Source organism: Euprymna scolopes, chromosome 8 (assembly GCF_053919585.1).
Source record: "Euprymna scolopes isolate OS-2025 chromosome 8, ASM5391958v1, whole genome shotgun sequence".
NCBI classification, from domain to species: Eukaryota; Metazoa; Mollusca; class Cephalopoda; order Sepiida; family Sepiolidae; genus Euprymna; species Euprymna scolopes.
This window is the reverse complement of record NC_136489.1, coordinates 63717661-63743070: the sequence shown is the minus strand read 5'-3', so window position 1 is coordinate 63743070 and position 25410 is coordinate 63717661. Positions and strand designations below refer to the sequence as shown.

Genomic DNA, 25410 nt, shown 5'->3' with positions numbered 1-25410 from the left:
GGAAAGAAAATGCGGTGCTAATACAGATAGTGATACTCGCTATTTTTAAATCGTATTTCCACGTTTAATTAAAGTTGTCTTTGTTTTTTTATTATTCAATTGTAAGGTAAAAGTACAGATTTGGTACAAAATACACTCCCTCTCCCCATGTAAAGAATTTTTTTTTAATAATAACGTTATTTCAGCACGGATCACTCTCTGCATCAGTACCGAAAATGCGAACCCAGAAATAAATAATAAAACTAAATATAAAATTTTATGAAATAGTGGATCTGTTTGTATTTTTATGTTTAGAGGGGCGGTTCAGGGTGTGTTTTTCTGATAACCCAACAGATTAAATTTTAAATTTATTGAAATTCACGCGATGCAGCATAACATTTTACCAAATTTATTTCCCCACACTCTCTAAACATAAATTTCTACAAGTACGAAACAAAACTTAAAACTAAAATAGTAAATCTACTGTTTCATAAAGAATTGCAACATAAAGATAAAAACCGGTACATTAACTGAAAAATGAAACGTAATAAACAAACTACTAAAATTAATACATTCAATTTAAATTTATGTGAATTTATGCTACGCATTTTGCCAAATTTATTTGCACTACTCTGGCTTTCTTCATAAACCAGATTAAACAAACTTTTCGACGTACCGAATTTTCTGGCATGTTTTCTTTTGACCCTCATTTACATGTTCTCAATTGTCTGTTTACAATGTAATAGTCTGGATCGACAACGTTTCTTGGTAAAGTCAGTATATGACGTTTGTCAGTGATATGAGAAAATAAGTCTGTGCAGGCATTATTTAAAAATATTATATGAAGTCATTTCGAGCAAAAAGAAAATATTTAAAGTCGAGAAATGCATGATTAAACTATGTAATTATAAAAGGAGTAAAAATCCAGCTGGCTGCCACAAACAATATTGTAAAGCGAGTAGAACTCTTGGCATTGCGATCAAAACTAAGATCGAATCAAACGGAAGGAATCTGATATTTCTATATAAAAATCTGGGGTTTGTATTACTGTACACATAGATTCGAAAAAGTTGTCAAACACATATATAACAAATAAATGTTATCAAAGGCAAGATAAGTTACTTTTCTACCAAACTGGATATAATTTTCGTGTTTTTATTCAATTTAATATGTTTATTCATCTCGAAAAGCATACAGTGTTTACCGATGTATTGGAAAATTCAATATGGCGGCCGATTCTCTCTTTAACACGGTAAGTTTGGAAAAAGGTGTAATAAATAGAAAAACCGGTTTAAATACTGTTAAAAAACTCGCTCAATATATGTTACCGTGACATAGGTTGACATATATTCGGCGGGTTTTTAATAGTATTTTGTATAGTTTTTTTTTTATTTATAACACCTTTTTTCCAAACTTACGGTGTTAAAGAGGGTGTGAGACACCAGCTTGGATTTTCGAATACATGTGTAAACACTGTATGTTTTCCGAGCTGAATAAATGTTACATTGAATAAAAACACAAAAAGATATATCCAGTTAGGTAGAAAAGTAACTTATCTTGCCTTTGATAACATTTATTTGTTATTTATTTGTTTTTTTGACAACTTTTTTCGAATCTGTGTACAGTAATACAAACCCAAAATGTTATTATCTTTAAGAAAAAGAGCATAAAAAGGAAAATAATGTAGACGTCTTTTATTTTTACATATATAGAATAGAAGCAAGTGAAAATTATGGAAAGTAATTTAAACGATTTAAAAAAAAAATACTTAATTGAATTCATTTAAAATGAAAATAATTTATGTAGATTAATACACATGTCACAGCAAACGACTCCGCCAAATTTATGTGTTAAATCGCCTTCCTCTAGAATTAATAAAGATACGAATTAAACAGATCTACCGAAGTCTCATCAGTTCGTTCAGTTTCACTAGATCTTGGTTTTTGATCGCAAGGTCAAGGCTGCAACTTGCTCTGCGAAATAGCTGGTGCCAGTCATTTTGACTTTTACTTATTCGGTGTTTACGTATGTTAATCGTGCATTTCTCGAGTTTAGATGAGTAAAATAAATTAACGATTTACTGAAAATGACTCGGTGTAATGTTTAAGATAAGACCTATTTTAATGCTTAGACTTCTCATTATCTACAAACCTTGTTTAGAGAAATTACCCGTTTCTATTATGAACTACGATGCAATAGATCTATATCCGGTTGTCAATTTGGTGTATACCTGCATAAAACCGCCATCTATCGCTTACAAATATGCCTTATAGAATGTATTGTCTTATCAGATTAAACGCTTCTGCGTTTTCATCTGCAAATTCCATTACAATACATCGGTTGGCAACTTCAACAATAGCGCCAAACACCCAGTGGCTAGATGTGACGGCGCCTTGCTGATACTTCCTATGTAAAAACTATCTTTCATATATTTTCCCCCTCCTTCTGTGATCATCTTCGTTTATACACCCCTTAATTACAGAGCGTTTCATTCTATGAATTGGTGGCATGATTCTCGTAGAAAATTACACCAATTTCCACAGCGTTTGCGAATCTCTACAGATTCCTCCTCAGTTAGCCTTTGTCAAGAATTTATACCCTACATGCTAATTTGTACAAAAATTATTTTTATGGTATTTTTCCAAAGAGTTATTTTATCTTAAACGATTGGATACGTATTTTGAACATCAAAATTTAAGCCACCAATAGATTTATAATTACCCTCCAATGTGCATAATAATTTCACATGTTACACTTTGCTATTAGGTTGTTGTAAAAATGTCTTTTTTGAAATGAAGTTGAACGTAATTTTTTTTTTTTTTTTTTGCATCAACCTAATAATTGACACTTAGAATATTTCGTAATTGTCAGGCAGCTTCTGGTAAAAGTCTAACATTTCTCCATTCGGCATGAATTTATTATCATATATACATTTACGGAAGTTATTCGACGCATTGTACAAGATATAAGAGTTCGTGTTGCTTTCGTAAAACAACTTTAGAAATATTTTTTTTTTTTTTTTTTTTTTTTTTGTTTTAGTACTTCGATCCGAGTAAACATTTAATTCGTTTTATCATGTTTTTTGTTTGTTTTTAATTCATTAGGTGTTACATTTATTTCTACAAGTAGGGTGGTGAAGTCTGCTCTACTAATTAATGTTTGTTTTGTTTTTTTGTTTTTCTTGCGCAAATCTGTTGGAAATTTCAAGTAAATTTACTGTTATTCTGTCAGAGTTGAATTATTATAAATGTTAATTCGGGATTTTATCAAATATTACGTGATTTAAAATATTGTAGGGTGTTTTTTTATGTAAAAACTCCGCGAATAAATATTGGAGTTTACATCCGTAATATCCTTCCCTTGACTAGAGAAACAAACCTAGAAACGGATGATCAAGCCTTTATGTGCTTTAGACTAATCATGCAACACAACATTAGCTACTTTTACTTTCTCTACCGCTCTCCCTCGACCCAAGACTGCACCATAATAAACAAAGTATCTGACATCATAGACGCAGCACTCTCCTTCGACACTAGCGCCCAAGTACATGTATTTGGCGACTTTAATGTCCATCACAAAAACTGGCTTGGATTCTCTACTTACACAGATGCAGCAGGCAGCGCAACTCATAGCTTCTCTGTATCTCATTCTCTATCGCAAATTGTTACTTTTCCAATCCGCTTCCCTGATCAAGAAGAACAACACCCATCACTATTAGATCTGTTTTTGACCACAGTTCCTGATGATTGTGTAACAGAAAGCCGACAGCCCACTTGGGAACGCTGATCATGCGGTGATAATGGTTGAAATCGCCCTAAACTCTAGACCCAAAACTGAAGAGCCAGTGCTCAAAACAACGAGATATTATAAAAAGGCTGACTGGGAAGCTATCAGAGATCTTATCAGAGACGCCCCATGGGGAAATATTTTTTTCTATTCCTGCTGAACAGTGTGAAACCGAGACCACTGAATGGTTCAAAACTGCAATCGAAGCGCATGTTCCCATGCGGAAATTCTATAGCAAGCCCCACTCTCCCCAATGGTTTACTTCGACTTGCGCAACTGCCATTGCTCAAAGGCAGCATGCATTCCGCAGGTTTAACCGACATAAGTCCAGTTCAAACAGACAGAAGTACATAGAAGCTAGAAGTAACGTTAAGAAAGAAATAGCGACAGCTAAGAGGGAATTTACGGAAACCACTAAAAAACGCATCGAAGCACAAAAACTAGGAACTCGTGACTTCTGGAAAATCTACAACAGTGTAGTAAATAATGGGCAATCAACAATTCCCCCACTAACCAACAATCACGAGGTTCTTTGCTCAGCAACCGAGAAGGCTAACATGCTTGCCAGTCGGTTTGCCTCAAACTCCACACTGAACCCTCTAAACCACCCCCTACCTCAATTTCCTATGCGGACAGACGCCACGCTAGACGATCTGATAATTACCCCTGCTCAGGTGCATGCTATCATAAAAAACCTTGACACTTCCAAAGCATGTGGACCCGACCTCATCCCAGCTGTGCTATTAAAAAACTGCTCAGCCGAAGTAGCTCCAGTTCTCTCCAAACTCTACAACAAATGCCTTAATGAATCTTGCTTTCCGAGCTGTTGGAAAACTGGTTCTGTGGTACCAGTATTCAAGAATTCTGGCGAAAGAACTGACCCATTAAATTATCGCCCTATTAGCCTCCTCCCACTTTTGCCAAAATATTTGAGACCTTCATTAACCATGCTCTCGTCCAGCACCTTACAGATGCTAAACTTCTGACCGACCATCAATATGGATTTAGACAAGCCCGTTCCACGGCAGACATCCTCACTGTAATCTCTGAACGCATATACGATTCACTGAACAAAGCGGGAGAGGGCAGAGCGGTAGCTCTAGATATATCTAAGGCTTTTGACAGGGTATGGCATGAGGGTCTCCTCAGGAAGATTAGATCTTACGGTATCACTGGTAGAATACTTAACATAATTAAATCCTTCTTAGATAAGAGAAAAATCCAGGTTGTCCTCGACGGTCGTACATCTAAACAATATGATATAAATGCGGGAGTGCCCCAGGGATCTATCCTTGGACCTCTGCTGTTCCTGATATTCATAAATGACCTCCCCGACAAAATTGCCTCTGAGATGGGTATATATGCTGATGACACCACACTCTATAGCAGGCACAACAGGAAAACAAATGAACATATATCTAAAGTAATGGCAGAAACACTAGAGGATGACCTCCAATCAGTAGTGGAATGGGTACAAAAATGGATGGTAACGTTCAATGCCACCAAGACAAAACTAGTTTCATTCAATAATTGCAAGAAACCTTCTCTACCACCTATAGCAATGGCCAACGACTCTTTATCTGAGAGTACGTCTCTCAAGCTCCTTGGCCTAACATTCACAGCAAACATGAGTTGGAACAATTACATCGAGGGCATCGCCAGGGCCGCTTCAAGGAAGGTGGGCTCTCTACCGTGCTAGAAAACTTCTAACACCCGAAAGTATCCTGTACCTCTATAAGCCCACTATTCGCCCATGTATGGAGTATTGCTCTCATATTTGGGCCGGTGCATCGGCTACTAGTCTCTCGCTCCTTGACAGGGTTCAAAAGAGAGTCGCAAATCTGATAGGTCCTAAACTGGCATCTAAACTTCAGCCTCTGTCCCATCGTCGAAACGTTGCATCGCTCTGCCTGTTCTACAAGTATTATAATGGTGAATGCTCTGAAGATCTGCAAGCACTTGTGCCCCCACGACGTATACACCCTCGACAGACCCGACAAGCTGCAAAATCCCACCCCCACACTGTAGAGATCCCTAGATGTAAAAGATCTTTCTACTCCAGTAATTTCTTCCCCAGAACTGCTAGACTTTGGAATTTCATTCCAGGTCACTGCTTCCCCAACTGTACTGACATGCATAAGTTCAAGTGCAACGTGAACCAACATCTCGCTGCCCTAATCCCTACATAGTACCCCAGTAGATGTTTCCCCTGATAGTAGCCCCCTACACCAAAGTGGCAATGTGCCTTGTTTGGGGTGAAAATATAATTAAAAAACCCACCCAAACAACATGCATTCCGCCGGTCTGTACGTTATAAGCAAATAGACAAAAATTCGTAAATGCTGAAATACTTTCAAAATAGAAATATTGAAAGCCCAAAGAAACGATGCTGAAATAAGGGAAAGCGTGGAGTCGCAAGATATAGGAACTCGTTACTTGTGGATAATCTTTAATAGTGTAAAGGCAATAATAATAATAATAAAAGGGAATCAGTAATACTACCACTATCCTACAACCAGAAGGTCGCATGCATGGCAGCAGAAGGTGAAACTGTTTGTCCGGCGATTCGCCTCCAACTTAACCTTGGGGCCAACAAAACTATCTCCCAATTTTCATTATGCGGACTGATGTAAAAATCTTATGCCCGAGACATCAAAAAGAACTTCGACATTTCCAAGACGTGTGGGCTCATATCATCCCTACTATACTAATTAAGAAATGCTCAGCTGAACTAAGCCCCGTACTTTTCAAGCTGTACAATAAATGGTTTGCTTAATATTGCTTCCTAATAGCTGGAAAATTGCCTCTGCGGTACCAGTATACAAGTCCCGTGAAATTATCGCCTAATTTGTCTCCTTCCCCTATTCGCTAAAATCTTTGAAGCTATAATTAATCAAACACTAATACCCCGCTTCACAAAAGCAAATCTTATCTCTGACAATTTTAGATTTAGGTAGTCTCGTTCTACTGTAGACAGTGTCATCTCTGAACGGCTTTACTATTTACGGGATAAGGCGGGTGAAGATATATCCAAGGTCTTTGACAAAGTCTGGTTCGAAGGGCTGCTAATAAAAATTAAATTTTACGGTATAACTTGAAATGTACTAAATATTTGATCCTTTTGAGATAATAGAACAATCCAGATTGTTATTGATGTACATATATCCAAGCAGCATAACATTAATGCGGGTGTGACTCTAGAGTCGATCCTTGAACCAATATTATTCCTGATATTCATGAACTTTTATTTAGCCTTCTGGCCCAGCCTTGGCATTATTTACTGCGAACTGATATTCATGAACTACCTCCCTGATAACATTATCCGAGATGGGTATATAACACGCATTAGGGAATAACCGATGAACATAAATCTAAGTCAATGGTAGAATCGTTAAAAATGACCATCAGACCGTTATGGAGTGAGGCCGCAAATAGATGGTAACATTTAATGATAGAGAAACTAAGTGTTACTCCTATAACAATAACAAAACGCCTGTCACACCGCCAATATCCAGAACAAATAACATCCTATCTGAGAATTCTTCGTTCAAACTGCTCGACATAACATTTGCGGGCAATATAAGGTGGAAAAAATTAGAGACATTGCGAAAGCTGCTGCAAAGAAGGTGGGTTGCTACTATCGATCTAGATGACTACTCACACCTAAAAGTATATTGTACCTCTACAAGACCACCATTCGCCAACATATGGGGTATTGTTGCAACATCTGGACTGGTGCATCTAGCACTAACTTCTCCCTCTTGGATAGGGTCCAAAAAGAGTTTTCAATATTATAGGTCCTGTGTCATCGCCTCAATATTAAATCTGTGTCTGTTTTACTAATATTTAACTGGAATATGCTCTGAACTTGTTGCACTTGTGTCCTATCGACGTACATATCCCAGACAAACCCGGTTAGCAACCAAATCTCACCCCTTCACTGTTGATATATGTAAATGCCAGAAAGCTATTTATTCTAGTTTCTTCTCTCGTTAGATTTTGGAATTCTCTTCCTGATACATGCTTCCGTGATTGTACTGATATGCAGACGTTTAAATGTAACGTAAATACGCTATCTTGGAAATCATTCTTGTTATTGTTCTACATAGTAACCAAGTGGTGATATGCCTTATGCCTTGTTAGGAGGTGAACATGAATAAAAAAAATGCTCGGTAAATTAGAATTGTGTTTTCGCAGTTTCAAGCGATAGAAAAAGGTAAAAAAGATACATAGTGTTAATTCTATATTTGACCGTTTAATTGTATTCTTTCTGAACATGCAGAAAAATGAAATATATATGATTGCTTTAAAACAGTTAATTATGATGGATTTTTTTTATTTTTTCGATTTTTTTCTTCATTTTGAATCTGAACATAAAACATTGAGAACAGAATGCGTTATTAATCCCGAAATTTTTAACAGGAGTAACGTTTTCCAATTTTTTTTTATCCTTTATGTAATTTCAGATATTGTATATGTATGTTACTCTTATTATATATGAAATAATCCTTAACTTCTTTATATTGCGTTTAGTAAAATTGTTTTTTGGCAATCTTCAACTACCGTGTTCCCTAAAATAAAGATGACAAAAATAGATACTCTTGTAATGGAATTAACTAATCATGAAATGATTGGCTCTCTCTACCGTGATAAAAAAAAACTACGTATGCCTGACAGTATGCTGTATCTCTATAAGGTCACCATTCGCCCATGTATGGAGTACTGTTGTCACATTTGGGCTGGTGCATCTGCTGTTTGTCTCACACACATGGACAGGGTTCAAAAGAGAACCACCAACCTGATAGGTCCTGAACTGTCATCTAGACTTCAGCCCCTGTCCCATCGACGAAATATTTCATCCCTTTGCCTGTTCTACAACTACTTTAATAGCGAATGCTCTGACGAACTACAAACACTTGTACCTCTTAGACGTGACAAACCCGACAAGCAACTAAGTCCCACCCTCTTCACAGTAGAGATCCCTAGGTGTAAGAAAGCCTTTTACTCCAATAATTTCTTCCCCAGAACTGCTAGACATTTGAACTCCCTTCCCGGATGCTGCTTTCTCAACTGTACTGACATGCGGAAGTTCAAGTGTAAGTGGACAACATCTTGCTACTCATCTCCCTTCATAATGCCCCTGCTACTTCTGTCTCCGATAGTAGCCCCTACTTCAAAGTGGCACTGTGCCCTGTTCGGTGTTGAAATTTATTTAAAAAAAAACAAAAAAAAATACGAAAAGAGAAAGTTCTATTTTTATAGAAATCTTTAAAATGAGCCTTTTTATTATAAAGCACAAGTGTTAAAACGTTTATATTTAATAAAATTATGTAATAAAACATGGGTATGACAGTCTATAAATTTATATTCTAGATGTGACTACACAAATGAAAACGGGTTTTAATATATTCAAATAGATTTTATTTATAGAAATGTAAAAAAATTAAGCAATACATTTATTTCTTCTAAAAAACCCTATTACAGATATAAAGTTTAATTTTGTTTTGTGATAATAAATATATTCTAAGATTTTCTTTTTAAATATCTGTATATGGTTTTGTATTTTTGTTTCAGGCTAAAGTGATTTGTATTTTTGTTTCAGGCTAAAGTGATTTGTATTTTGGTTTCAGGCTAAAGTAATTTGTATTTTGGTTTCAGGCTAAAGTGATTTGTATTTTTGTTTCAGGCTAAAGTGATTTGTGTTCTATAATTGTATGAACCATATCCACTTCACCCATTGTATTTTGTGTCGTTCGCTGGTAAAGAATTACACTATTTTCTTCCAATACTTAATTTAAAAAAATACGAGTTTATCAGTCTTCCGTTTTAAGTGCTATTGCATCCCAACTGGACAAACCTTCATTGTTTTACTTTAAAATACAACTAAAATCATTCATCCTTTTTCAGGAGCTGCACAAGTCTAACTTTTTTGTCATTATTGATAATCTTTCTAAAATACGAAGAATTTCAGACACTATTCTGTATTTAATGAACGCATATATTTACTCTAGTTTCGTTATCTATTATGGTAGTGTTTCTTATTCTTTTTGTGTAATGAAATAAGATATTTTCACTTAAAGAAAGTTTATATGAATGTATGAAACTTAATCAAAACTCGTGGCTGGTATACTTTTTTTTATGAGGGTTTACTTTCGCAGATTTCTTCCGTCGGAAAATGTTTTTTAAATTGGGTGTTAAAATTTTAATAGTTACTTAATTCCTGATAAGCATTAATTCTTTGTTTCTATCTCTTTAATAAAATAATCTTGACTCTTATTTGCCACTAGGCTTCAGTGGAAAAAACCTGAACCCTACTTCAGGTGTATGTTTGTAAACTTTGAAAACATTTTTTATTATTAAATTAATTTATATTTAATATTAAAAGCACATAACATAATTAATAATTGAGACTAGATTTTAAATTTATTATCATTTAACTTTTATAAAATCATCTGATAAATAAAAAAGGTTTCGCAAAACAAAAGTAAAACGTGCACTCGTGACATATATATATATATATATATATATATATAATGATTTAAACAGTTGAAAAGTGGGACACCTGCGATAACAGCGAAACCAAACGTTTAACTTACGATTAACTTTTCCCTTTGAGGTTAACGACTAAGTTTTGAAAACATGTTTGCAGCAAGGTTATAAATTAAAACATCTACCAAGAGCTATTACGTTAGGCATGCACATTCGCAATGTCGTCTTCCGACCATCACCTTGAAAATTCTTTTTTAATTTTAATTTTCACGATTGTAAACTTACGTATGGATGCGAATGTTTTATATATAAATGTTTAAAAGGTGAAAATTAGCTCTTTTGCATATGAATGCACTTTTATGACCAATATATAAGAAAGTTGTATTTTGTTTTTAGAAGAATAGGGTTTTGATATATGAATATACAAAAAAAAAACGAAAATTTCTAGAGGTATAAATATATATACGCCTGATATAAAAAAATAAATAAATACATTAAGACCATTTCGAAATCTCTTGAATCCTTTTTTAGGATAGAATTAAAATTCCACCTACTGGAGTTTAATAATACTACAGCTTAAAAGATTATGAAAAACTACATTCCCAACATTTAATTCAGACATTTACATTTCTTTATAATGAGGCATTTTACACTTGATCATAATGAGACCAAGGTTATACATTCCACGAAATTGTACGAAAAGAGTATAACATTCAACAATCAAATTTAATGAATTCTAACTTCACTAGTGTTTAAGACCTCAAAAATTATTCTGGCCATGCTAGAAATAAACTTGTCCATTATGATGCGGCGGATGTTGCTCAAGCTTCTGACGATAGTTTAAAAGTTCATATTTTTAATATTTGCCATTTCGATGAACATCTCTTTATCTCCGAACATTTTCAATTGGCTGCAAGTCCGCTGAGTATGCAGGATGTTCTATGTATTTTATGTATTATTATAGAGCCAATTCTTTATTGATTATTATGCAATATATCGTAACCATTTCAAGTTATAAAATAGCATCCCTTTGGTAGCTCTCGTTTTAATCAAAACCAGAATGGTCGGCGCTCTTGCTTTCGTTTTTATCTTTTTAGCGTCGTCACCGTCTAAGCCTCCGACAGGTAGATACCAAAGGTAAAAAATTCAGACTTTGAAATTGGATGATGAATTATGCACATATATAATGGGAAAAGCATTACGCATTCAACGTAAACTATTTTTATCGATTTGGACGCCCTTACCACCAATTTTTGCTGACTAGAAAACAAATCAAAAGTGCACACGTCCAAATATGATATATCTCGGTCATACACTGTAGATTTAATATTCTGAGAAGTTGAAGAGAATTTTTCGTACATGCGCCGACAAGATATATTTTATACTAATTAGCGTGTGTTCAAACAATTTGAACTTGATTTGTACGCAATTATGAAGAATGTAAAAACTATGCATAAATAGAACTCGGTGTAATAGTGAAATGAAAAAATAAATCATGGAATATATAATTAACTATCCTTTTAAAAGGCATTTGAAAAAGAGTTAAACTTCATAACCTCGCATATCCGTGAGCGAGTTTATTAGGTTTTGTTTTAATTTTAAAATAGATACTGTGAGCTTTAAATATCAATACTTGAAAGAGAAAATACAACTTTATAGGGATATATGTGTGTGTGTGTGTTAAAAATACTTTGGTGTCAACAGCTAGAATCGAAATAAAAATAATTAGCGATTCAACCGCTTCCTTTTTTTTTTTTTTTTTTTTTTTTTAGGTAACCCAACAGATAAATTATTATCATTTAACCAATTTGGCTATGATAAAATTTGTTAATGCGTAAAACTGTCAGCATGCTAAAATGAACATTTCAACATTTACCAACTTATTTCTGTACGCGCTATTAATTAATCTAAACTAAGATTTTACTCGTTATTAACTATATTTGGTGTAAAATGACTATTTCCTGTTTATTCCAATGTGATGTGACTAGTATTGTAAGACTTATACGGTTAAACACACGGGCATAGATCCGTTTTATTAATATATGAGCATTGACTTATTCTTAAGCAGAGTCTCTGATCTACTGCTCCTATATTGAGTGTTATAGTCACAACGTTTCGCTTGATGTAACCTTCAACAATTTTCTCAATTATATCTCGTCAAAACCTCTTCATTTCGGGAATATACACCTATTTCCGTACGAAATCATGTATTTAATGCACAGTTGTCTTGTTCAGTTAGCTATGGTTTTGTAGAAGTCTTAGTAATAAGCAATTGTATTCTGACTATCGCCCGAACTGAGGATTGAAATTAAAAAACTTAATTACAATATTTTATGAACTACTTATTCGCAACACGTTACCGACAGTTGAAACGATGCAAAAGTTTTTAAATTTACACGAAATTAAGAACAGTAAGTAAAAAAAGTCCGCATAATTGCAAAGTACTTGTTTAATAGTCGTTTGAATGTTTGTTAGTACTTTTTTTAAAATTCTCTTGTTTTCCTAAGACGTTTTAAACTCTGTGTTCAATTGTGTGTTCCATTTACTTACTCTGAAAAAGATTGATATTAATATTTTCCTGTAGTTCAAATTTCTAGAAAATGGTTAACTAAATTGTTAGTATTATAAAATTTCAACCCACTGTTGATTTATGAAACTAGCAAACTACATTTATACAATTTGATTAATTTATACATAAAAATGTATCTGTATTAGATGCCCATTTATTTCATTTATCAGAGGTGAATTTGTCCTTTCTATTAAAAAATACTCGTTCAATCTATGTATTTCCTTCAAAATATCTATTTTGTTTTTGTAAAAACACACACAGGCTAGACAATTGAGATAGCTTATTCTCTGTGTATTTAGTTGTTTCTTTGAAATGTGGAGTTCAAAAATGTCAACCCAGTCGGATTTTACGAGCACTCTTAAAGTTTTTGCTAACTTTTGAAAGTCCATTATTGAAAATGACCGGTGCTGCTCATGCAGTTTTTTTCATGCCTTTAAATTCCACTTTGCTATCCGTGTGTCGCTCCATGCTGCATATGGAAGTATTTCAATACATTCTTTGTCGTAGCCGACCCCTTTTCATTGGCTGGATAATCTCTACCACTATCAATAATGTTAGTAGGTGGAACATGTTTATGAACATACTAGCATTTCAGCCCGGCGTTACCCGGGTGTTTGGAGGTGTATGCTGAGCAGAAAAAAAGAGTAATTTTTTTTAATTTAACCCATATTATGACCCCTTAAAATTTATAGTTTCGGGCTCAAATCACTTTATTAAATTAGATCCAGGTTCAAGGAACCTATATCTAAAATTTCATGTGTCTAGACCCAAAATTGTCGGAGGAGTTTGGTAGAGTTCTTAAAGGTCAAATCGTTGAAATTTGACCCCTTAACAGCCAAATTTCTGGCTGACACCCGTCACATCGATTTTCCCAAATCTCAGTACCCGGTATTTCAAATTTCGAGTCTATAGACTAAAAATTGACAGTTATTGCGTAGGGAAATGTACACAGACAGACAGACAGACACGTTCACTTTTATAGATATATATGGATACGCTCATATAGAAATAATGCTATGGATGCGGGTTTTTGTATTTGCCATCATATTTATATTATTACTATGAAAAGACTAGTATTTCTCTAAATAGATTGGCAAATAAAGCTGAAACACCATTGTTTTATACTTTTTTGTTTCTTAGTTTTGCAACAGATTCGTGACGATATTTAAAACAGATTTATCTAAATTTTATCAATGATTGTATTGTTTTCCGTGGCGTATTATAGATTTTAGCTTCATATTTTTAGTATCTGGCAAATTTATATCCCACCTTAAATGTTTTTATTTTTTTTTTTTTGTGTGTGTACTATTAAAGTAGTATCATAAATAATTCACTAACAGAATAAAGCTACCTCTAAACAAATTTAAATAAGAAGTATTTAGTGTGCAATATAAGTGCACTAGTAAAATCTATTACGGTTAATAAATCATTTATAAAACAAATTTATGTAAATTAATTGGTATTTTCTTTAAAAAAATTAATTAAAATGATGTGTTCATATATATTAGAATTTACGATAAAATGTGGTTCAGTATCCCGTCTTTATATGAAAATTTATTCATGTTCAACCGTGATTATTATACGTGATATTTAATGTAGCCCATTTTCTAATGAAATAGTTATTCTAAAAATGTTGGAGTCTAAAATGTAATGAGGCATTATCGTGGTGTTAAATGAGCAATGGAGCGAAAAAGAGAATAGTCACAAGCATGTTAAAATACAATTTGTCCGTCGCTTTGCATTGTGTTCTTTGTTGTAAAATAAAGGAAAATGGATGATTATTGTTCACATTTCATTGCTTTCTTTAATAGGAAGATGTGGAAGACGCGAAGATGCTCACAAGTTTTGTTCTTGTTGATGGCAATAAAGAATACCGTGTAAGTAGAGTTGTTTTTTTTAATAGTATTAAGCATTTTGTTAAACGACGAATAGATACTAATAAACAAATCTGCCCAGAAGTTGCGTTAAATTCTTTAAGAGGAGTAGCGACTCGCACAACAAGCCTTCCTTTTTACCCATAAGTGATGCCTTTAAAAATTTCCTGAGTTTTTCAGATGGACACTTTTATTTTATTGTACTGTCCCAACAACTTCTGGGCGGCCCTTATGAAAGTCCTTGTGATAGTGTCAATAACCCTCGTAACAGCTTATTTTGTCTCATGACCTGTGGGTTTTCTTTTACTTATGGAATAAGCAAGTTGCTGATAACAAGGTCTGCATTATAGAGGGTGAGGAAATCTTGATTATCATCTTAGTCAAATGATTTTTGATGTGGATGGAATTTTTAACTGATGCGTTCGCGTAAAAGTTCGGCACCTTCAGTTCCTTGCGAATAATCGTGTTTACAGTTCCCACACTGACACGAAACTGTACTCATTACCTCTATAGAGACACGCTGGTCTTTATCCATGAAATTCTTTATTTAGCCTATGAACGTTGGTGTTCTGATTTTTCCGACACGCCACTCCCATAGACTCTTTGCCTTTCCTGAATCTCTTATGCAACTCCAAATATGATGTTCGGTTAAGGCAAGATGGTCCAAAAATGTTCTGCAGCACTCAATGTTTCTGTGACATTTTCATCCAATTTAAAACAGAAGTTATTGAATACCTTCCTTTTAATGTTCCACGTCCATATTGCGTTTTTGAAATTCACCAGCTCTGACAATCGGGCTTCAGTAGGGTGTATTCCAATCCCTGTTTTTGCTGTTCATTTGAGCCTAAAAGCATATATATATATATATATTGGTAAGCCATATAAGATGTCTAGCAATAACATGAATTCTCAAGTGTAAACAATTTTAAACGTATGTACGAAACAAGTCTGGAAACTTAGACACTTGCAACGTGCATATCGAGACAAAAGAAGCTCTAATATAAATTGATAAAGTTGAATACTTTCAATATGATAATTCCAACGTAGAATTTGGATGTATTAATGAATTTAATTGTGCATAGTTTAAAACGGGTACAACGTAAATTTTACGATCCCTATTTTATAACGTGCAGCGAAACAGACAAGGTGGCATGTTTTCGAATGGTTAGAATAATTCCAGGATGGTTTCTTATTGAATTTTCTTATACTTACACTGAATATAAATTATATTTTCAGATACTGAACTTAAAAATATGTAACTGATTAAATTTATATCCTTGGAAGTACAGAATATTCCATGAGAGAAAAGTTGTAATAGATCACAAATTGTTATAAATCATAATTGCTTACGATCAAACCATACCAACATATTTAATTTTGACAATATTGAATATAACTTTTATAGATATACTGCGTTTATGATACAGCCGCCATACGACAATACGAAAAGTGTTATAGAAACGAAAAATCCTTCAGTTGAATTTCTGATGAGATGATATACACAAATGACACGAAAATCATTTTTATTCCATTATCAAGCAAAATTATCTGTATAATATATAATTGTCTGTTAAATAATCCGGAATTTATAATTCCCTAAACACTCAACAAAGATAATTATTACGATTCGCCTCCAACTTCACTCTATCACATAAGTTACTTCCGCGAACAGAAGCCATATTTTATGATTGGATAATCGCTATTCTTATATTAGTAATATCAGAAAATATCTCCAGTATTAATGAACCAAATATTATTGCTGCTATTCTAATGTAAAAATTTATTTGTTGGGCAAAGTTATGTTGTCTTCAAATGCAAGACCTGTCGAATCCCGGTTTCTTTTCCAGTTGAGGAATCGGGTCCGTCATACCAGTTGTAAAGAAAACTAAACCTGTTTTCCTTTTAAAGTTTTATTTTGAGAGGTCTAAAAACATATGGTTCAAATGAACTGAACTATTCCTAAAAAGAGGCTAATGATAAAAATAAACGATGGCCGTGATTTTAGCTCCGAGCAAAAAATGTGCTAACACGCTTTGTATTCATCTGTTTAGCTCATTTAGTGAGGAATTTAGATACGTGTGCAGATTTTAAACTGGGCGTATCTTAGCACTCATTCTGATTTGTCAACCTCATGAATTTGCCTATAATATGATGTAAGACGCCGATCAGAAAAATACAATGCGCGGCAATGAGGAGACGATTTTCGCATAACTATGGAAAAAGGAAAAACAAACCAAAACAAACTTTTCTGTTATAATATTTGACAAATACTTGCAGATGCCCGAAGATGTACTTTTTAACAAAATAAACGATTAATCGGATCCCAACGAGAGGCTCCGTAAGCGAGGTTGTGGCTGGAGGTGCTCAAATCATTTTCTGTGCCGTTCTCATCTTAAGTGTTATTCTCACGTTTCAGTCGGTGTAACCTCAGGCTTTCTTAAGCTGTGCTTTTCGAACTTCGGAATGTTTATTCAAACTGGAGAAATTTGGACGGAAATTATATTTACTTCAATGAGGTAAAACGCTCTCGTTTTGTTAGGTCATAAATAATTCGCAATTGTATTTTACGGTAGCCAACCCTGAAAATTAAACCTTTAACCTTCAGGAAAATCTCACTTTTACAACTGATTTTTCCAAGTACTCAAAACACTAACAAATAGAACTTAAATTGGTGTAAGGCTCCCAAAAGTCGCTATAGAACTGTTAGCAAGTAGGATTTTTGGTTGCCTTAATTTTATTGATAGTTGAAAACATAAACATTTATTACTAATATTTATTACTAGATAAACTGTATATATTATCGTTTATTGATCTGTATGATTTATTTATAATTAATTGTTCCAATATAATGTTAAATTTTATACTAAGCATACTTATTAGTTGTCACCAGTTTTCATGATTCTTATTAGTTGTTTAACTCTCAACGGTAGTTAAATTGCTTGTTCCTGATGAGATCGCAAATCGGGCAATGTATAGACATTCCTTTCAATCAATTTATTCGGCTGTCTCTGATTACATTCCACTAACTTTATATTTGTGTATGTATTTGGTAAATGCTTTGGATACATATAACTCACTTGTTATCTACTGATACGCTCTCCAAATGTTTCATTCTAGTGGCTAAAAGACAAATCTGGCGAACCTCCTGACGAAACTACTTTGAAGGAAATAGAATCTGAAGCGGACATAATAAAGCCTCCGGAAATGGTACCTTCAAGTTTTAGCTTAAGTGTTTTTCTCTTACTTCTATTGTTTCTAGTTGGTTGAATTTTTAACTTTCATTTTTTTTCTGTTAGTACTATATCTGTATGTGTAGTGTATTTTATGTGACTTTTTTTATACAGTTGTTAGATGAATTAAGTAAACGGAAAGTGGTAGCAATCAGAAACCTATGGCCTGATGGTATAGTCCCCTGGTCATTTAATATGAATAACAGGAAATTCGGTAAGTATTTTTTATATGATAGCTTGAAATAAGACAGTGTGCGAAAATAAAGTGAACAGTATGTCATTACATAAATGTGATCTATTGTATTCGAAACAATGGTTAAATAATCATTGATGCGAGAGTTTTTTTGTTTTGTTTTTTGTTTTTTTTAAGAATTAAATTATTACTAATCGGCATTAAATTCTGGCAATGAGACATAAAATGATTTTTCTTGTTTTTTTTTTTTTCAATTACTTAACCAAGCTCTAGTCCATCACCTAACAGATGCTAAACTTCTCAGTGACCAACAATATGGATTTAGGCAAGCCCGATCCACAGCAGCCCTCCTGACTGTAATCTAAGAACATATATACCAGTCACGGGACAAAGCGGCGGAGGGTAGAGCGGTACCTCTAGATATATATTAGGCTTTTGACAGAGTATAGCATGAGTGTCCTAAGAAAATCAGATCATATGGCATCACTGGAAGAATACATAACATAATTAGAGCCTTCTTAGATTTCCTTCAATAATTACAAGAAACCTTCCCTACTGCCAATAGCAATGGCTAATGACTCTTTATCTGAAAGTGCATCCTTTAACCTCCTCGGCCTAACGTTCTCAGAAAAAAATAGTTGGAACAATTACATTGAACATTGCCAGGACCGCTGTGAGGAAGGTGGGTTCTCTCTACCGTGCTAGAAAGTATCCTATACCTCTATAAGGCCACCATTCGCCTATGTATGGAGTATTGTTACCATATTTGGGCTGGTGCATCTGCCAATATTCTCTCGCTCCTAGACAAGGTTCAAAAGAATCGCAAATCTGATAGGTCCTGAACTGTCAGCTAAACTTCAGCCTTTGTCCCATCGACGAAATGTTGCCCCCCTCTGCCATTTCTACAAGTATTTTAAAGGTGAATGCTCTGACGAACTCTAAGCACTTGTGCTCCCTCGACGTAAATACCCTCGACAAACAGCTAAATCCCACCCCTTCACAGTAGCGATCCCTAGATGCAAGCGATCCTTTTACTCCGGTAGTTTCTTCCTCAGACCAGCTGGACTTTGGAATTCCTTTGTGGGTCCCTGCTTCCCCGACTGTACTGACATGCAGAAGTTCAAGTGCAACGTGAACCGACATCTTGCTGCCCAACTTCCTACAGTGTACCCCTGATGATTATGTCCCTGATAGTGGCCCCCTACAACAAAGTGGCAATGTGCCTTGTTTGGGGTGAAAATGTAATTTTTTAAAAAATGAAAAAATATGATGTAATGGATTATAATCCAAACTGAAAATATCTTGACATCAGCTACCGGAAACATTTTTAATAACGTATAACTATTTTAACTATCGAATATACCTAAACAGATCGCCAAAGAAAACGTCATTTTTTTATCATAGCATCATTTAGTAATATGTGAACAGTAAAAAATGTAGCGAAGAAGAAAAACTTGAAGTAAGAAATTAAACGCATTGTATAATAACCAAAATTTGTCTTCTTGCCTGTTCAACTGATACTGGACTAACATGACTACATTACGTATACTATGCATATTGTTAGATTTTCTCGTCTAATACTCTGACTGTTGCTATATAGGCGAGCATTAATGATTGTGTATATGATATAAACCGAAAGTATCGGTTATAAAATGGTAGATGGCAGTAATATGGTAAAAAATAGACATAGTAGAAACAAAAGAATATATTATATTGGGAATTATATCCAAAAAATAATTTATTTAGCTATACTCGCTATCCAGTGGATACTATTTATTATTGCATAGTATTTTATGTGTCTCTTTTTCTTTACGCTAAAGCTACTGCTTTGAGCTTTTACTAAGATTATCTATGGATACTCCGTATAATGTTCCATGACTCTTTTTTAATTTACTCAACATGGTAGAATATTTGTTCAAACTTATTTTCTCAGCTAAGTTTATATATATATATATATATATTAATTCTAGCAACATGTACCGGGAAAGACATCAATAATTTACAGTGGAGCTTTGGTTTCCGTATTCCAGTACTACTCTTGTTTTGTGATGTCTTTAATGTTATTATCGAATGTGTCCAATTCGTTGGAGTGGCCTTGTTAGCAGCACTTTCATTAATTAGTAATGATGCCCACCTCAGGCTGTGTTGCTTGGTGACATCTGAATGGAGTCCAAACAGAAATGGACCGTTAAATATATTCCCAAAAAGATATATACAACAACAGGATATCTTTCACTTGAATATAAAGTATATTTCCATGAAAACTGTACTTACCAGGACAATTTCTCATATTAATAGGCTGGTTTCCATCTTTAACTTAAACACTATATTACTTGGCAGTCAGCGGTTTACTAGGCTTCTCTAAATAAAGATTTTTTTTTATTATGCGATTAAATATTTTTAAATCATTGTGCAATCACGTTGTGACACCGAATCTCTTCTAAGTTAAGCAACGATGAGTCTAGCTAATACCAGATAAGTGACTATTTGGGAAGGTTGGGGTCTGTATGTTCCGCGCTGAATGGTAACAGTTTGGCATTAGGGTGGCGTTTAACTCCCGGGAGAGATACACCCCCGAATAAAGACGGAAAGCAACGAGAAACTTCTGTCTTTTACTTGTTTTACCAGGATTAAATGAGTCTAATTTGGAGAGCTGTTAGAACAGCAGAACCGCTGCATACATGCATGCAAATATTTTTAAGCTTAGCACACTTTGAAAACTATAGCGTAATTAAATTCAAATATTCGCTCACAATAATTGGTAAGTTCAATATAGACTTGATTAAGTCTAGCTACTATGTGAAACTATTTCGGTAATGCTATAGCTTATTGGGGGTTGGCATCCGGCAGTTTCAATGAAGTGTTCTTTATTATAGAAATAGTCGAAACTTCAGTTATCGACCATGACACAACTCTAGCATGTTATGGTCTTCCACAGCTTGCATATCGCATAATTATGACGGGAGTTTAGTTAGTGTCTATTGATTTTGAAAGATGAGAATTCATAATTTGTATTTAGATTATTCTGACTAATATTTTCTCTTGAGTTTTATTTTGTAATGTTTTGGTTAATGCAATCTTCCATTTTGTTTCATTTTAACGTAATCATTTGTTTTTTCAGTGAATCGAAACTCATTTGCCCTTGTCAGAATCGCGATATTAACTCTGGAAAAAATGACTTGTTTAAAATTCCCGCAGTGGACACCGGGAAAGGCCTATATACTCGGGCCACACTATTTGGACATCGGAGTAGGACCTGGGTAACCTATGTGTATTTTATACAACTGTTATAGAAATCGTTACAGATTGTGTATTGCACATCAGTTATTTTCGTTATTACTGAAACATGTTACTACACGAGAATATTGGTTGAATATAACTCGACAGAAAATTATTTTAGTGTCACAATCCAGTGCTTTGTACGTGACAAATAGTACATCAAATTACACATTCTTTAAGCCTTATAATCTAGACGCGTTTTTTTACTTAATTTTAATAAAGCAGGAAAAATTACGAATATGTAGGGTAAGAATCATAGGAAAATAATCTTGAAATAAGTCAATAATAAGGCACATTGCCGTTATATTTATTATACAAAATGGTTTGAAACGAGGATAAGCTAAATCACTTAATTTATACTAGCAGGGCTACCCGACGTTGCTCGGATATTGAGCATTTTTTATTGAGTAACGTATACCGAAACACAATAACAAAAGACAAAATAATTATTTCTTCGCTTAAACACACCTGCTTTACCTAGGATATTGAGCACGCTGATATTCTAAAGTTGTCCCAATCATCCCATACTATTCTGAAGAATGATGTCATAACCGGAATTAAGTCCCCTCTCTCTACTCGAATAAATAGGATTCTAGGTGGATTATCTAATTAAAACAGTCACCAATTCATGGTGCGATGATCTTATGTCCCGTTCTTACCAATGTAAGTTGAAGAGGAATGGCGTCATCACTGTAAGTTACCACCCTATCTATATTCCCTACTCGAATATACAGGGGAGATAATGTATGGAAGTTTTCTCATTTAATCACTCGCCAATCCATGTGATGAAAACATCAAGTCGTCCCCACTTACCAAAATAATCATTAGAGAAATGACGTTATCAACGGAAGTTACCGTCCCATCGGCATCTTCCCCCAATACTCGAATAAAGAGGAGGAGGTAATGTCTGGGAATTCTATCTCATTTAAACACTCGCTAATCCATGTGATGGCAATATCAAGTTGTCCCTCACTTAACACCATAATTTGACGAGTGTTTACGTAATTATTAGAAGTTATACTCCCGCCTATCAATACCCCCACTACTTTAATAAAAAGATGCCTTATCAAAACTGCCAGCAATGCATCCGATGATAATCTCACGTCGTCCCCCACTTACACCATAATTGAAATGTAAATGGCGTCTGAATGATTGCAGTTTTTTTTCTGATTAGTACATAAATACAAAGCTTAATAGTAAACAATATGAATGAATGAATTGAATTTGCGCATGTGCACAAATACAAACGGGTCGGTTAGTTTGAATGAACGATCTGCGTGTCAATTTGTTAATGTCTGTACGCGTTTTTCATGCATGTAAACAAAGAATATACGATAGGTAAAGCATATAAACCATCATTGGTGAATGAATATCTCTGAGAATTTCAGTTCAATGTGACAAGAAATTTAAGTGTCTACTGTTTAGATATTTAGACACACGCATATACGTCTAGTTTTCTTTATATAGATAGGAGTTATTACATATAATTTAGTTAACCGTTTAAACATATTTGCGAATATGAGTTAACATTTTCGTCCCTGGTGCATCATTGAAACTTATTACATTGCTTAGTATCTTGGTATAACTATTAATTGTTACGATGCGTACTTTTATCCCTAAACTCTTCATTTAAATGAAGAGCATTATCAAATCGTATATACACACATGACATGTCTATAATGGTTAAAGTTAAAACACACGTATGTCAGGTATTTAGATTATGTTCTGTATAAATTAGTCGCAATGTTTATTGTGTATTCAAAATCATGGCTATTCATTCGAACAAATACGAAATTGTAAGCTTTTTCTTTTGTTTTTAAATAGTGTAACTGTAATCATGACGATGTTAAGCACTAAGTTTAAAAATAGAAATGTCATAAGTAATTATTTTTACTCTTTAACAAGTACAACACTCTTTTAACGTAGTCATCACTAAGTAATTCAATAGGAAAATATATTATTTGAATAAAATGAACCTTTTCTAGTTGGTATGTTGAGTATACCTGTATTTTCATACTAGTAATGTGATAACTAATGTAAATTATTCATTGCATTAGTATTGCCCATTCAATAAAAATTGCACGAGTATACGAATTAATTTTCATCTTATCAGTCTACGGCGCTGGGTTAGGAATTCGCCGGCACTAACCCCACGTAGAAGGTAAAATACACCAGTCCGATAAACGAGACAACTTGTAGCCTGTGGATGGCGAACTGTAATCACTTTAACTTCAACTATTACTCAACATAAACGAGTGATTTCTTTTCACTTCCAAGATAGACTACATAATTTTAGTTTGGAGTCAATTTTGTTGAGAACAAGAATTCTACTAAGAATCATTAGCTATTTCTTTTCAAAATATTTTGACAATTTATTCGGCATAAAATATGTCTTAAATTGCTTATAATCCGATCAGAAGAAATAATAGAATGCGTACATTTGTTCACGCTTAGCAACCAAAATACAACGGAGATTTTATTTTAAAGATTTTAAAATTAAATATTCAATTATAGTGTCTTTAGGATTTTAAAGTTTCTATCCCCTCAGGCATGTGTTATGAAGAAATGAATAAAGTCCATGTGTAAGACAGCGATGTTATTCAAATGTTTCCGCGGAATGTATTTTTTTCAAGCTATAAAGGCGTTGTTTTAATTTCAATAGAAATAGTTTCTTTACGCTTAGACACTTATTTATACAAGGAAGATTTATATTAAATAAAAAGTTAATAAGGTTTTTAAAAATTGATTAGTTGTATGTGTTTCAACACGTAAAAAAACCTAGTGTATGAATTTTTATTCCAACTCCAAGAAGCTTTATATATATATATATATATATATTCACAATGTAACTAAAGTCCTTAAATTTGTAATATTGTAGCGAATATTAGCACTTAAAAAATCTAATCAAGCCACCTTCACTTTTCACTACATATGCATTAAAATATACGCATGATCTTGACTCCAGGACAAAACGATATGTCACTACTGGCCTGTGAAACATGTTGGTCAATTCTTTCAATATTCTCAGATGAGGGCGTCTTAGCCGATTGACAAAAGGGGAGAAGATTTTGCCTAGGCGACTAGGCATCATAAAATTGCATAGGAATTGTCACATCTTGCAGTTAGCAGGACAGACATCTCAACATTTGTCTATCCCATGTTGGGTTTGTTCCATTCGAAAAATCTCCTCTGAATTATGACTGAATTATATGTACTTATTTTAATCAATTACAATACATGTACATTAAAAGTAACATTTCGAGGCAAATGTTTAGTGTTGCCATTTCTACTGATCATTTGATTCATACAGAAAATGAAATGCTTGTAATAAATGAAATAATTGTATAATATAACGTTAGGAAAACAGATTAATTTTATTTACCAACGCCTGCCGTTGATTCTACAGTATGTTTTTTTTTTTAAATATAATCGTATTGCATATACTAGCTATTCTTTATATGCTATTGTATTTTTCAGGTGTGCATCTTATGTGGGGTATTATGGGAAAGGCCCACAACCAGTCCTTCTAAATGAAAAAGGCTGCATCAAGGTAAATATAATGTCAGCTATGTTATATTTTATGTAAGGCGAGATGAATCGGATAAATATTAAAAGTATTTTACTTTTTAAGAATATTCAACTGCGATACAAAAAATAAAATTCGAATGTATACTTAAACGATCAAATGTGTTTATTGTATATGTGTATAACTTGTATAATTCTTATTTTAAATAGCTCTATTTCACAGTAGCATACACGTTTTTCTAATTGTTTTTTTTATTCAGGTCGGTGTTATAATTCATGAGCTCTGTCACGCAATTGGCCTCTATCATGAACATTCTCGAACTGACAGAGACAAATATATTAGCATTTTATTCAAGAACGTGAAGGCGGCGGCCTATCGTAATTTTAAAATACATTCCGATTCGGATAATTATGCTCTCTACGATCTGCAGTCAATAATGCATTATGGACCGCTGGTAAGGATTTAATACTTTATAAAATACTTAG

At 33.8% G+C, this 25410-nt stretch overlaps 1 protein-coding gene across 1 annotated transcript in view; it reads left to right on the top strand.

The window, feature by feature from the left end:
- The window catches only part of LOC145284045 (uncharacterized), a 107566-nt gene that overhangs the window by 581 nt on the left and 81575 nt on the right, over window positions 1–25410 (top strand). Inside the window, exons 2-7 of the mRNA XM_080133128.1 lie at window positions 14635–14700; window positions 17815–17904; window positions 18042–18141; window positions 21242–21380; window positions 24877–24949; window positions 25185–25379. Coding sequence (XP_079989254.1) covers window positions 14635–14700; window positions 17815–17904; window positions 18042–18141; window positions 21242–21380; window positions 24877–24949; window positions 25185–25379 — 663 coding nt within the window. The remainder of the gene's footprint in view (window positions 1–14634; window positions 14701–17814; window positions 17905–18041; window positions 18142–21241; window positions 21381–24876; window positions 24950–25184; window positions 25380–25410) is intronic.